Here is a 14,742-nt window from a genome sequence, read left to right as displayed (position 1 = left end):
AAGAAACAAGGTAAGTTACCAAAATGATAAATTTCTGGAGTAAAACTAAAGCTTGCCTGTAATGTTAATTGTCTTTTGAATCAGTAGTGATAACAAATGACATTTTACTGTACCACTGTGACTTCCTAAGCCTAAGTTTCCTTCATTAGAGAATCCCTGTCCAATTCAATCAAAGAAATAATTTAGTACTTTTTATTATTTTTTTAATTTTTTTTAAAGATTTTTATTTATTTACTTATTTGACAGACAGAGATCTCAAGTAGGCAGAGAGGCAGGCAGAGATAGAGGAGGAAGCAGGCTCCCCACTGAGCAGAGAGCCTGATGCGGGCCTCGATTCCAGGACCCTTAGATCATGACCTGAGCTGAAGGCAGAGGCTTTAACCCACTGAGCCACCCAGGCGCCCTACTTTTTCAATATGCTATTCTGAAGATGGCATTAAACTTTCACAGAAACCTATTTTATTTGAAACAATACAAATTGAGGCAAAGGTATTTTAAAGACTTTATATTTTTATGAAGACAGAGGAGAGGAGAAAACGGAGAGTATCAGAGAAAAACTATTCTCAAATAACAGGAAGAAATACGTGTCTGATTTAAGCATAGGGAAAGAGAAGTCAACCATTAATGGAATGTAAAACCACGGATGAGCATCCAGATTGACCAATCTGGGGTGGAATCAGAGTTGGAAATGGAATTAATGGTAGGTTACAAACCAGAGAACTTAATAGAACTGAAGGAATAAAATGAATTATAGAACTGAAGGAATAAAATGAATTATATTGGCAATTACACTAAAACAAACTGAAATTTCCCACAGTATAAAAGACAAAGTTTATCAGGGCGCCTGGGTGGTTCAGTGGGTTAAAGCCTCTGCCTTCGGCTCAGGTCATGGTCTCAGGGTCCAGGGACTGAGCCCCGCATCGGGCTCTCTGCTCAGTCGGGAGCCTGCTTCTTCCTCACTGCCTGCCTCTCTACTTGTTCTCTATCAAATAAATAAATAAAATCTTCAAAAAAAAAAAAAAAAGACAAAGTTTATCTATATCCTATACCAAAATGAAAAAATTTTTGAAAATAAAGGGATGGGGAAAGAGATAACGAACAAAGGCAAAAACAAGCTTCACTTAAGAGCCTTACAGTATATATCCATATACCCATTTTTCCTTTATCAAATATTGACAACAATCAATCATGTTTTTGCCCAAAACAAACAAAACCTTAACTCTTTTTTTTTTTTTTTTAAAGAGAAAGAGAGAGCTTGTGAGTGGGGGGTTGGGACAGATGGAAAGGGAGAGAAAGAATCCTGTGGAGGCCCCATGCTCAGCTCAGCGAGGGATCTCACAACCCTGACATTAGGAACCGAGGGATCTCACAACCATGAGATAAGGAACCGAGCATAATCAAGAATCCGATGCTCAGCCGATGGAACTGAGATGCCCCAACACATTATAAAACACTTTTTACAGGCAACATTCTCTGACAATAACGCAAGATTAGAAATTAGAAATTAATGACTTAAGTAACCAAAAGGTTAAGGACTTAGAAATTGGAACACTGATCCCCTAAATTAAAGGAAAACAAATACCATCTGTAAAAACACTTCATACCAAAATTTTTATTTTGAAATTAGAAAGAAGAAATTAAGTACTCTTAGAAAAAGAAACTAAAAAGAGAGTTTTAATAAAAGATTGAATAACTAGAATAGAAAAAATAGAAAGGAGAAAAAAAACCAAATGCTACTCTGACAAAATTATGAATGATATCAAAGACGGAATTGCAGACAAAAGAGAGATTCAAGTAAACATAAGCAATCATCTCATAAAGAAATTGAGACTGAAACCTTAAAAAATGGCTGATTTCTAAGCAAATGAGAAATCACCAATACTGATCCAAGAAGAAGCAAACTTTATTAAACAGGCCAATCACTATTACAGAAGAGACCAGAAAAGGTGATAGAAGAGCTACTTCTACAAAAAGAATCAGGACCTGATGGGTTCAAAGTGGAGTTGTCTTTAGCTATCCTTTAATCCGATGTCAACTTTACCTGTAGAATGCCCTAGGAAAAGACTGAAAATTCCAATACACTGATTAAAACCAATGTTATATAACCTTGATATCAAAAGTGATCAAGACATTTTAAAAAGTAACATTAGAGACCAATCTTCAATTAAAACAGATGTAAATATTTTCGTAAAATACTAAAGGAGGGGCGCCTGGGTGGCTCAGTGGGTTAAAGCCTCTGCCTTCGGCTTGGGTCATGATCCCAGGGTCCTGGGATCGAGCCCAGCATCGGGCTCTCTGCTCAGCAGGGAGTCTGCTTCCTCCTCTCTCTCTGCCTGACTCTCTGCTTCCTTGTGATTTCTGTCTGTCAAACAAATAAATCTTAAAAAAAAAAAAAATACTAAAGGAATCCCAATTTTAAAACATGCTAATACCTATTTAAAGGTTTATTCTAGAAATGCAAGAATAGTTCAAAAACTGTTTTAAATTTAAAATTTATCAACATAATCCATTACACATCAAGAAATTAAAGGTGGAAAGCACACTAATCAATACAAGGATTCCAAAAGGCATAGGATAAAATTAGACAGTCATTCCTACTTAAAAACTCCAGGAGAATGAAGCTACTTAAATATTCTGAATAGCAAAACATTAAACAATCTCAATGAAAATCAGAAACTTAGATACTTAAAATCATTACTTAACACTGTTCTAGAGGTACTCAAGCAGTGGTTCTCAAAAGGGGGAGAATTTAAAAACTGAAATGTGGCATTTTGGATTGGTCAACTGAGATTAGAGGAGGAGGGCTCTATAGCAGGCATTTAGTGGTTACTGGAAATGTTAAACAAAAAGAGATGACAAATATGATAAAAAGCAATTCATATAGAAGTACATATAAATTACCAAGAAGCTATGAAAAATATGCCCATCATTAACAGGGAAATAAAATTAAATTAACCTATGCCTGGGTGGGTTAAGCCTCTGCCTTCAGCTCAGGTCATGATCTCAGGGTCCTGGGATCAAGCCCCACATCGAGCTCTCTGCTCTCTGCTCAGTGGGGAGCCTGCTTCCTCCTTTCTCTGCCCACCTCTCTGCCTGCTTGTGATCTCTGTCTCTCTGTCAAATAAATAAATAAAAAATAAATCTTAAAAAAATTAAAATAATAGTGAGATAGCATTTAACTTCATTAAATGGGCAAAAACTTAGGATAAAAAAAGTAAGAGTTCTTATGAGGGGGAGAAGAAAAAAGGGTATTTTAATATGTTAGATATAGAAATACACTTCTCGCCTTCTGGTAAATTAATCTGACTACATCTCAAACAATTAAAATATTTTGATCCAGCAATACTAATCTTGAAGACTCCTCAACACAAAAGTACCAGTACGTAAAAGCATTATTCACAAAGATATGTATTTAAAGTAAATGCTCACAGTGGCAAAAAACTGAAAATAAGTGCAAATCAATAAGGGGACAGATGTATACAGTAGGTGAAAGGAGTAGAAGAGGTAAGGAAAATTAGGGGGGAGGATGAAAGGATGATATTTAAATAATTTTATAAATTATTTCTGTGTATAAAACTAAAATGTTTTAAAGTCAACCAAAACCTATTCATTATGGAAAAAACCAAAAGTCTTTGCAAAAACAGCTTGAAAGCTCATTTCCAGTACTAACCATAATTATCTAACATTTAGTTAACTATCCATCAGATGTGTCTACATAATTTCACATAACTGAGATCATATTATAGTTAATAAACATTAAGAGTACAGAGGCACACAGCTTAACAGTTTAAAAAAAAAAGCTAAATTCATGTCATTTACTTGGAAATCTAAATGGTATCTGTAATCCATGTAATTTTTTCAATTTTGGAAATCAACATATTCAAAGAGTTGTTAAGAGCACAACTCTGGAGCCAAATAGTACATTTGCATTCTGGCTGCACCATTATTAGATCTGTTATCTCAAGCAAGTTATTTAACTGTTCTGGGCCTTCCTCATCTCTGAAATAAAATGGGAATACTAACAATACCTAGCAATACCTAAAGAAGTTAATAGTCATTAAGAACTTACTACAGTACCAGAACTTGAGAGGTATACTTTTACTGTAAATATTGAATGTAAGAGAATATTCATATAAAAAAAGGCCTCTGAACAACCTGCTGTCAAAGGGGAGAGGGTGGGGGCTGGGTAATATAGGTGAAGGGGATTAAGAGGTACATACTTCCAATTATAAAACAAAGAGGTCATGGTGGCGCCTGGGTGGCACAGTCCTTAAGCACCTAACTGGTTTCAGCTCAGGAGATTTCGGGTTCATGATTGAGCCCTGCCCCTAGGATCTCTTCTTTGCTCCCTTCCTCTTCTTCACCCGCCCTCCCATGCAAACATGTGTATATCTTTATAAAAAATAAATAAATGAATAAACGGGTCATGGAGATAAAGGTATAGATGAAGAATATAGTCAGTAACAGTGTAATAATGTTATATGGTGATTACTATGCTTATTGTGGTGAACACCAAGTAATTTACAGAATTATCAAATCACTGTGTTGTACACCTGAAACTAGTATGTCCACTACACTGCAATGATAAATATTTTAAAAATGTGAGATATGGGGACACCGGGCTGGCTCAGTGGGTTAAGCCTCTGTCTTCAGCTCAGGTCATGATCTCAGGAACCTGGGATAGAGCCCCTCATCAGGCTCTCTGCACAGCAGGGAACCTGCTTCCCCTTCTCTCCCTACCAGCCTCTCTGCCTACCTGTGATCTCTCTGTCAAATAAATAAAATCTTTTAAAAAATATATGAGATACAAACACACACACACACACACACACACACACACAGAAGAATATTTTTTTTAGCCATTAAAAAAAAAAGAAGTCCTACCATTTGTAGCATGGATAAATTATACTAAGTGAAAAAGTCAAACAGAGAAAGACAAATACTGTATGATTATATGTGGAATTAAACAAACAAACAAGCTCACAGAAACACCTAACAGATTGGTGGTTACCAGAATGGGGCTAGGGGGAAGGCAGGGGAAATGGGTGAAGGTGGTCAATGGGTACAAGCTTCCAGTTATAAAATAAATAACTTCTGGGGATATAATGTATAGAATTGATAGCTACTGTTAACAATACTATATTATATATTTGAAAATTGCTAAAAGTAGATTTTTTAAAAAGATTTATCTTATTTATTTCAAAGAGAGTGAGAGAAGGGAGACCTCCTGCCAAGCACAGAGCCCCACAACACGGAGCTTAATCTCACAACCCTGAGATACTGACCTGAGCCAAAAATCAAGAATCAGACACTTAACCGAATGAGCCAGCCACACGTCCTGAGAGTAGTTTTTTTTTTTTTAAAGTTCACACACACACACACACCAGTAATAAATGAAGTAATGGATGTGTTAACTAATCTTATTGTGGTAATCATTTTGCAATACATACATATATAAAATCACTATGTTGTACATTTCAAACTATACAATGTTATATGTCAATTATATCTCAATAAAGATGGAAAAATAAATATCAGGATTTAAAAAAAAAAAAGGCCTCCCTGAGGACAGAATAATGAGGGCATTCAATTTTGGAGAATAAGGCAGAGGTACTTTTGCTCTACCAGATAGTAGGCATAATGGTAGAGGAATTCACATTGCTAATCATACAGGGAATGAAGAGTATATAACAGACCACAGGACCCTGAAACAGAAGAAAGATGGCATTATAAATCAGTAATGAACAAGCCATTCAATAAATAGTGTTGGGAAAACCAGGTGTTACTCATTTGGAAAAAAGAAAATGGGAATCTCTACCTTACACTGAACAAAATCAATTTCTGGTTGCTTAACAAACATAAACATGGAAGCTAAACTTCAAAAAATTTTAGAGAACTATAATAAGAATAGATTACAACCATGTGGTGAAAAAGAATTTCTTTAATAGAAAATAATGTAAAGAAAACCATGAATATGCTTGATACGAAAACTGTAAATTTCTGTTCACTAAAATATATAAGCCAAAAAAGATGAGGAGTGCCTAAGGGGGGGCCTAATCGATTAAGCAGCTGCTTTCAGCTCAGGTCGAGACCTCGAGTCCTAGGATGGTTGGGCTCCCTGCTGGGTGGGGAATCTGTTTCTCTCTCTGGACTCCCCTTTCTCTCTAAAATAAATAAAATCTTTGGAAGAAATAAAAAAGATGAGATATCATAAGCTGGGATGAAAAACTGCATTTACAATTCATGTAAACGATGAAGGATCTGAAGTACATAAAGGACTCTTTTCCAAGTCTTATTAAAAGAACAACAACAAAAAAATTCCAGTAATAAAGGAGGTAAAAGACCTCAACAGGCAATTCAGAAAAGATAGCTGGATAGGGTCAGGAGTACAAATTAAAATAACATAATATACCATCATACCAGGCTGACAAAATGTTTAAAGTCTATCAATATCCCAAGTTGGCAAAAAGGTGGCACTATAAGAAACATATAATGACTTTGGACACTCATTTGGTAATATCTAGTAAAGGTGAAGTTGTATAACTCACTATGATACAGAAATCTCACTTTTGAGTGAATGGGTTAACCTAGAAACACTCTTGGGCCTATATCTAAAGATACAAAAAATTTCCATAGCAATACTGTTTATAAAAGGTCCAAATTGGAAGCAGTTAAAAGGTAAAATTACGCCGCAGGCAAAATCAGTCAACTACTGCTAAATGTTGAATACACGAATCTCAAAAATAATGGTAAGGGGGGAGGGCGCCTGGGTGGTTCAGTTGGTTCAACTGCCTTCAGCTCAGTCATTATTCTGGAGTCCCAGGGTCAGAGTCCCAGGATCAGGTTCCCGCATTGGACTCTGTGCTCATCGGGGAGTCTGCTTCTCTCTTTGCCTTCTCCCCTTTCATGCTCTATCATATAAATAAATACCATCTTTGAAATATATATATATATCGTTATAAATCATTTATATAAGGTTTTATAACATATGAAATAATATCTTGTTTAGGAAAACAGAAGAACTGAAAGTACTTTTAAGGGAAAGAGAAACAGGAAGTTCAGAACTTGGGGAGAGGAAGAAATGAGCAGGAAAGGGAGTCAACAGAGAACTAAATCAACAACTTATTTTGCAAGCTGGTTAATGGGTACAAATAAATCCTTTATATTATCCTTCATACTTTTCTGTAATTCTCAGTTACTTCAAAATTTTAAAAGTATTACTTAATATATAATTAACTTACCTTTGTTATTTCTTTGCTTAAAGGATAAAAATTGTTAATTAAATTTCACGGTAGAATACTAAGAAGGTAAAGATGTCCCAGAAATGAAAAGATGTCATTCAGCTCTGTAGCTGCTAATAAGCATAATATGATGGGACGGAAACTGGGATATGAAGAACTAATGCCAGGAGGCAGAAATTATTTTTTCAAGAGTACAAAAGAGGCTTTATATCACGATTACCTTTCAAATTCCCTGTGCTCCTATTCCATGGCACTATGCTGAATTTCACACTTGTCAGTATTGTTTTTCTTTACACCTGACTATGTAAATTTCTATTCCCAGCAAACTTTGACTGATTTTACATATATTTAAATTTTATATAAATGGAAAACTATAGGTATTCTCTTCTAAGACTTTCATTTCTTGACTCAACATTATGTTTCTGAGATTTACTGCTGTAGCTGTAGATCTCAGTAATAACCAGGGGTCAAATCATGCAGGGATTGTTAATCTACTGTAAGACCACTATAGACTACTGTACTTTGAATGAAACAAGGAACCACTGGAGGATTTTAAACAAAGCCTGGCTTGAGATGTATTTTAAAAAGATCTATCACATTACTGCGGTGTTAGACTGTAAGAGAATAAAGGTTGGAAGCAAAACAACCAATTAGGGGCTACTACAAGTAATCCAAGTATGGTAAAACAATATTAACGGCAGAAATAATGAGAAATTGTCAGATTTGGATACACTTTGAGAGTAGAAATAAAGAAATTGAAATCTGACAGTTTTGATTTGTGGTATAAGACTTGAAGACTAAGGATTTTGGACTAAATTGGAGAGACAGAGTTGTTGTTAAATGATAAGGAGAAAACTGGGAATGAAATACACTGTGAGGGGGAGTTTATATGGGGAGTACACTTTTGGACAGGATTGTGTTATACAACTACTGGTAGAAAACTGAACAGGCAGCTATTTTTATGTACTTGGAGTTCAGAAAGAAAGCCCAACGTGGAGATATAAATTTGAAAATAACAACACAGATAGTATTTAAGGTCACAATCCAAGTCAGATGACTAAGGAAATGAAATACACAGGAAAAACACCCAGACTAAGTTCTAAGGTACTTTAACAATAAGACATCAAGAAAATACACAGTAAAGTAAATCAAAAGCAGTAATCTTCTTTTGACCAATGGGTAAAACAGGTTAGGACCCAGCCTGAGTGAACTACAATTACATGCAAATTAAATATTATCACCAGATGGAATCTTTAACTCTGGTCAGACATTTCATACAAGTGTGAACTGGGTTACAAATTGAGCATAGGTAAAAAGCAAATTTATGTTTCAGAGAAAACCAATTTTATTATTAGAAAACAACTCAAAAGTACATTTATTATATTCATATAATAATATAATTATATTATAACTACTGATCATAGTTACAAGTGAAAGTTAATGTTTTTAAACTTAAGTTTATCTTAAGTTTACCTTAAGTTACATGTAGTTACATATGAATACTCATTGGAGAAGCTATAGTATTATATATACAAGAAAGACACCTGTACTGTTTTTACCTAGTGAGCAGTTGCTTTGCATCCTTCCATCTGTTGAACAACGTAACATGGTGCCAACCACACGGCCTCCCACAACAATGACACGCACATCCCGTCCATGAGACTCCTTAACATACTTCTGGAACAGGTATGGAGCTTCATGGCGAATAAGATGGCTTAGATCAGCCAAATGGTGCTTATCTCGAGCCAAGAAAACCGCTTTGCCTGTGGTTGAAAAAGAATAAAAAATATATGTAAGTGAAACTGCTCACAGTTGATGTGCACCACCTGCATTTTCTTGAGTCTCAACCTGCTCTTTCAGAATCTATTATCTTTTAACCTAAGTAACAGTTATAGTAATGAGTGAAACAATGCAAAAATGTGTATAAAGTTAATTCTCTCCTACCACTACCTTAATTCCTACAGTAATCTAGAGTTTATTTTGGTATATGTCATAAAGCAGGGGTCTAACATTTATATTCCTCCAGGTCAGCCAATAATGCCAGCCTAATTTATTAGCATAACATTGCCCTCTGAGTAAAAATGAGTCATATATTATTATAAATATATATAACATTTGCATAGAAAAAAATAGCAGTATGTTACTACATACCTAGTTTTATTTCTGAATTCACTAGTCAATTCCATTACTGTATTTGTCAATTCTGGTGCCAAAGCAAGTGGCTGGCTTTTGTTTCTTTTTAAAGATTTCATTTATTTATTTGACAGAGAGAGAGATCACAAGTAGGCAGAGAGGCAGAGAGGAGAAGTAGGCTCTCTGCTCAGCAGGGACTCAATCCCAGGACCCTGAGATCATGACCTGAGCCGAAGACAGAGGCTTAACCCATTGAGCCACCCAGGTGCCCACAAGTGGCTGTTTTTCAAACACCGGTGTGGGGCACTTGTGTGGCTAAGTCAGTTAAGTATCTACCTTCAACATGATCATCTAGATCATGATGCTAGAATCCTAGGATCAGCCCTGCATTACGCTCCCTCTCTTCCTCTGTCCCAGTGCCCGCTTAAGATCGTGTGCTCTCTCTCTCTCTCTCTATCAAATAAATAAATAAATAAATAAAATCCTTAAAAAAAAAAAAAAAGGGTATGAATCCTTTGACATTCTTCCCACGAAGAAGAGGGGGGAATCTTTGTCCCTTTGAATCAAGGAGGGCCTGTGATTGCTTCAAACAACGGAACACAGCAGAACCTTTTCTGTATGACTTCTGAGGCTAATTCATAAGAGATCATGCAGCTTCTGTGTTCACTGGAGCCTCTCTGTGGAGCCCTAAGACTTCTTGGCTGCCATCCTGTCAAGGCATTAAGCTTTATGAAGTACTTGGATTCATGAAAATTTTATGCCTTAAGAAATCCTTACTCTGGGGGCGCCTGGGTGGCTCAGTGGGTTAAAACTTCTGCCTTCAGCTCAGGTCATGATCTCAGGGTCACGGGATCAAGCCTCACATCAGGTTCTCTGCTCAGCGGGAAGCCTTCTTCCTCCTCTCTCTCTGCCTACTTGTGCTCTCTGTCTTTGTCTCAGGGCTCTGTGAATGAGTCCCGCATCGGGCTCTCTGCTCGGTGGGGAGCCTGCTTCCCTCTCTCTCTCTCTCTGCCTGCCTCTCTGCTTACTTGATCTCTCTCTGTCAAATAAATTTAAAAAAAAAGTAAATCCTTACTTGAAGTCATTAAGATATCTTTATATACTTTCTTCTGTAGCTTCATAGCTTTACTTTATATACTTAAGTTTTCAAGCTATATAAATTGGGACAGGGATCACTGGAATTAGTGATCTAAGGTCCTTGCATTATTAAAGAGGAAGATAAAGATATAATTTGAAAGTTGGTCTAAATTAAATATGCACCTTAAAATCTACAGGACAACCACTAAATGAATAGAAATCGCTTCTAGCCAAAACAGACTTCCAGAAGCCTGAAGTACCATGCACCAACAATTTCCTTTTATTCTCCCGAAGTCCTTCAAAAGCTATATATTTCAACTGGTAAGACTGTCTAGTCAATAACCATGAGAAAATACAAAGAAAATAATAATAGCATTGATCAGATTAAGAAAAATTTGTTTTATTTTGTATAACCAACCTCATTATTAATTCTCAAGAATAATTTCAAAATGATGTACCATAGGAACAATTCATACACACCTCTATGACCTCGTGTATTCTTCACTACCATTGGAAACTCCAGTACTTCTGCTTCATCAATCATTTTAGCAAAATTTTCATGACCGCCTGGTTTGAACAAAAAAGAAATTAAGAACAGTAACACAGGTGTTTTGTGATAAGTTTTATCTATACTAAAGTAAGCAACACAGAGAAGGTAGAAGATTAAGAACCTGATGGCTAAATTTTGTTTTTCTTAAAGAAAGTTATTAAAAGTTGACAGGTGCCTAGGGCACCTGGGTGGCTCAGTCAGTTGAGCATCTGCCTTCGGTTCAGGACATGATCCTGGGATCCTGGGATTGAGCCCTGCATCAGGCTCCCTGCTCAGTTGGGAGTCTGCTCCTCCCTCTCCCAACTACTCACTCTCGTTCTCTCTCACACGCTAATAAATGAACAAAATATTTTTATTTTTAAAAAAAGAAAAGTTAAAACTGCCTGGGTGGCTCAGGCAGTTAAACATCCAACTCTCGATCTCAGGTCAGGTCTTGACCTCATGATCTCACAGTTCTGAATTCAAGCCCCATGCACATCATGGAGCCTACTTTAAAAAGCTGTAAGGTGCCTGGGTGGCTCAGTGGGTTAAAGCCTCTGCCTTTGCCTCGGGTTGTGACCTCAGGGTCCTGGGATCGAGCCCCGCATCCAGCTCTCTGCTTGGCGGGGAGCCTGCTTCCCCCTCTCTCTCTGCCTGCCTCTGCCTATTTGTGATCCCTCTCTCTCTCCCTGTCAAATCAATAAATAAATAGGTATTAAAAAAGAAAAAAAAAAGCTGTAAGAACAGTTAAATACTAGTTTAAAATAACCCCTTTTAAAATGGATGAAAGGGGGCGCCTGGGTGGCTCAGTGGGTTAAACCTCTGCCTTCGGTTCAGGTCATGATCTCAGGGTCCTGGGATCGAGCCCTGCGTCAGGCTCTCTGCTCAGTGGAGAGCCTGCTTCCCTCTCTGCCTACTTGTGATCTCTCTGTCAAATAAATAAATAAAATCCTTAAAAAAAAAAAACAAAACACACTTATTTAAAAAAAAAAAGATGAAAGCTATCTTAAACTATAAATATTCTAATATCAAACTTAAAAAATTAATTATCTTTCCACTCAGTTACCTAATTCTATACAGTATTTTATATTTTTATCCCTTATTCTTCCGCTACACAAGATAACAGAAGCACCAAGTTCTTCTTCAGTGTACTCATTGCCCAGTTTAGATTAAGAAACAGAAGACTAAGTCTGGGGCGCCTGGGTGGCTCAGTGGGTTAAGCCACTGCCTTCAGCTCAGGTCATGATCTCAGGGTCCTAGGATCGAGTCCCGCATCGGGCTCTCTGCTCAGCAGGGAGCCTGCTTCCCTCTCTCTCTCTCTCTCTGCCTGCCTCTCCATCTACTTGTGATTTCTCTCTGTCAAATAAATAAATAAAATCTTTAAAAAAAAAAAAAAAAAAAGAAGACTAAGTCTGTTTACAAGACTTATCCAAGGTTGATGCTACCTGTGTTCTCTCCCTCTCATGAAACTTACAAATTAATTTTTCTTATCTCCATTAATCAGAGTTCTTTCTACACTGAGCCACCCAGTACCCATTAGTTAAGTTTTATCCTTTACTGTTTTTATTGCCTAAAAACAAATGATACAGTAACAAGATTAGAGCAAAAATGAACTACAGCTATAAAAACTCAGCATGGTGATATAAAAGAATTTAACCCAGAAAAAGTTCATTAATCAACTGCAATATCATACATTTGCAGCTTAGAGACATTAAGATGATTCTGTCCCCTAATTTTAAACCTTCAACATTAGAGTATAAGTAACATTTGTTAATTTGTTTAACCCTTTTCTCCTTTCCACTTTCCTGAAATCCAAAGTATAGACCCCTAATATAAGCTAGATCCCAAAAGCATCTCACAGAATTCTCAAACTATTCATATTGTCTCTTCTTGTGCAATTGCTAAAATCATCAACTATATCCACACATGCCATACAGACTTGGGGAGCTCCTTTCTATAAAATATTTAAGTTGGGGCCCCTGAGTGACTCACTCAGTTAAATGTCTAACTCTAAATTTTGGCTCAGGTCACAATCTCAGGGTCATGAGACTGAGCCCTGTGTCGGGCTCCAAACTCAGTGCAGAATTTGCACATCCCTTTCCAATGGCTCCTCCCCACACGTGCGTGCGTGTGCGTGTTCTCTCACTCATAAATAAATCTTTTTTTTTTTTTAAAGAGGCCTCATTAACTCTCCAAGAACACTACTGAACATTTATTTGAAGAATTGTCTTTATGGAAAATTGTGATAATTTATAGCAAGTCTGATCCTTTCCAAACAAAAGAAATGGACAGATAGGAAATATACTAACATAGTATTATTTATGGCAGTGCTACTCAAAAGTGTCCGGTAACCTGTGCCTGCTTGTAACTTCTCTACTACTGATATGTGACCAGATAAATATGAAAAGAGTAGCACTGGAAGCTTGTATAGCCATCTTGCATTGCTCAGACATTTTTATCATATTTCATAAGAGTACTGAACCAAAGGGGCACCTTGATGGCTCAGTTGTTAAGCAGCTGCCTTCGGCTCAGATCATGATACCAGGGTCCTGGGATCAAGCCCCGCATCGGGCTCCCTGCTCAGCGGGAAGCCTGCTTCTCCTTCTTCCACTCCCATTCCCCCTGCTTGTGTTCCCTCTCTCACTGTGTCTCTCTCTGTCAAATAAATAAACAAAATCTTTATAAAAAAAAAAAAAAAAGAAGTACTGAAACACAGCATGTTGGTCTTAAAAAAAAAAAAAAAGACCCTTTACCTTTACCATAGACAGTTTTGGAGCACTGGTTTTCAAGTATATCTAGAATACTGTCATTTTTTTAAAAGAAAACAATTTTTGAAGAATTATCATGAAAATATAATCAGACATTAAACAGAGATGTCACCAAATTGTATTATCTTTTACCATGGCATTGGCAAACTAAGGCCTTTAAGACAGATTTGGTCCAGTGTCTTTTTTTTTTTAATGAAGTTTTATTGGAGCACAGCTTTCACACTACAACAGCATTACTGAGGGCCACAAGAGAGAACTTATAGCCCAGAAAGTGCAAAATATTTACTATTTGGCCCTTTACAAACAGTTTACTAAATCCACTCTACAATATCATTGAATTAAATCTTAACGCAGAATATATAATTCTTGGGCCCAGTTTGTTAAGACTGAAAGCTATTTCTGTAAGAAATTCCTTCATGTTCACAATTTCCTTATATCACATAACCCTATTAATTTAGTACAGCTTTCGGAACTATAAGTGGTGTAAAACTTGGGCTATAAATTCTTATTAGTGCACTTACCATAAGAGAAAGTATCTGGCAGAGGAACACCATGGCCAGCCAACTCTTGAAAAGTCCAAAATTTATTAACACAGTTCAGGATGGCTTGAGGTCGGTTCATCAACCGACATCCCATCTTCTCTAAATGGCGCAAAACAGTTATGTCACTATCACTTTGCACCCAAGGGGTTGGTACTCTCACTACCACCACTTGGGGATAGGCAGTTATTAGTTCTCCATTGATCCGAAGACCTGAAATACATAGGAATGAAGCCAAGATTATTAAAAGGGAATATACCAAAATATTTAAGAGTTTGGATCACAAAACTAAAAGTACAATTTTGTTAAGATTTCACTGGAACAAGACGTCTATTCCTTATATTCTTTACAAGAAAAAAGAAAACTTGAGAAAAATTCCTGCAGTGATTAAATTAGTATGTGTCAATAAAATGAAACCCCAAAAAGCCTTTAAAAAAAAGTCATGGGGCACCTGG

The 14,742-nt window shown here is 36.6% G+C and overlaps 1 protein-coding gene across 2 annotated transcripts in view; it reads right to left on the bottom strand.

The window, feature by feature from the left end:
• RIMKLB (ribosomal modification protein rimK like family member B) overlaps positions 1-14,742 on the bottom strand; it is an 86,513-nt gene that overhangs the window by 2,469 nt on the left and 69,302 nt on the right. For both annotated transcript variants that reach the window (XM_059402558.1, XM_059402557.1), the window contains exons 3-5: positions 14,270-14,500; positions 10,932-11,018; positions 8,801-9,004 (exon numbers count right to left, since the gene is read on the bottom strand). In XM_059402558.1, the coding sequence (XP_059258541.1) occupies positions 8,801-9,004; positions 10,932-11,018; positions 14,270-14,500 (522 nt within the window). The remainder of the gene's footprint in view (positions 1-8,800; positions 9,005-10,931; positions 11,019-14,269; positions 14,501-14,742) is intronic.

This window comes from Mustela nigripes, chromosome 6 (genome assembly GCF_022355385.1).
Source record: "Mustela nigripes isolate SB6536 chromosome 6, MUSNIG.SB6536, whole genome shotgun sequence".
NCBI classification, from domain to species: domain Eukaryota; kingdom Metazoa; phylum Chordata; class Mammalia; order Carnivora; family Mustelidae; genus Mustela; species Mustela nigripes.
Note: the sequence above shows the minus strand (reverse complement) of the source record. Positions and strands in the feature narration are given on the sequence as shown.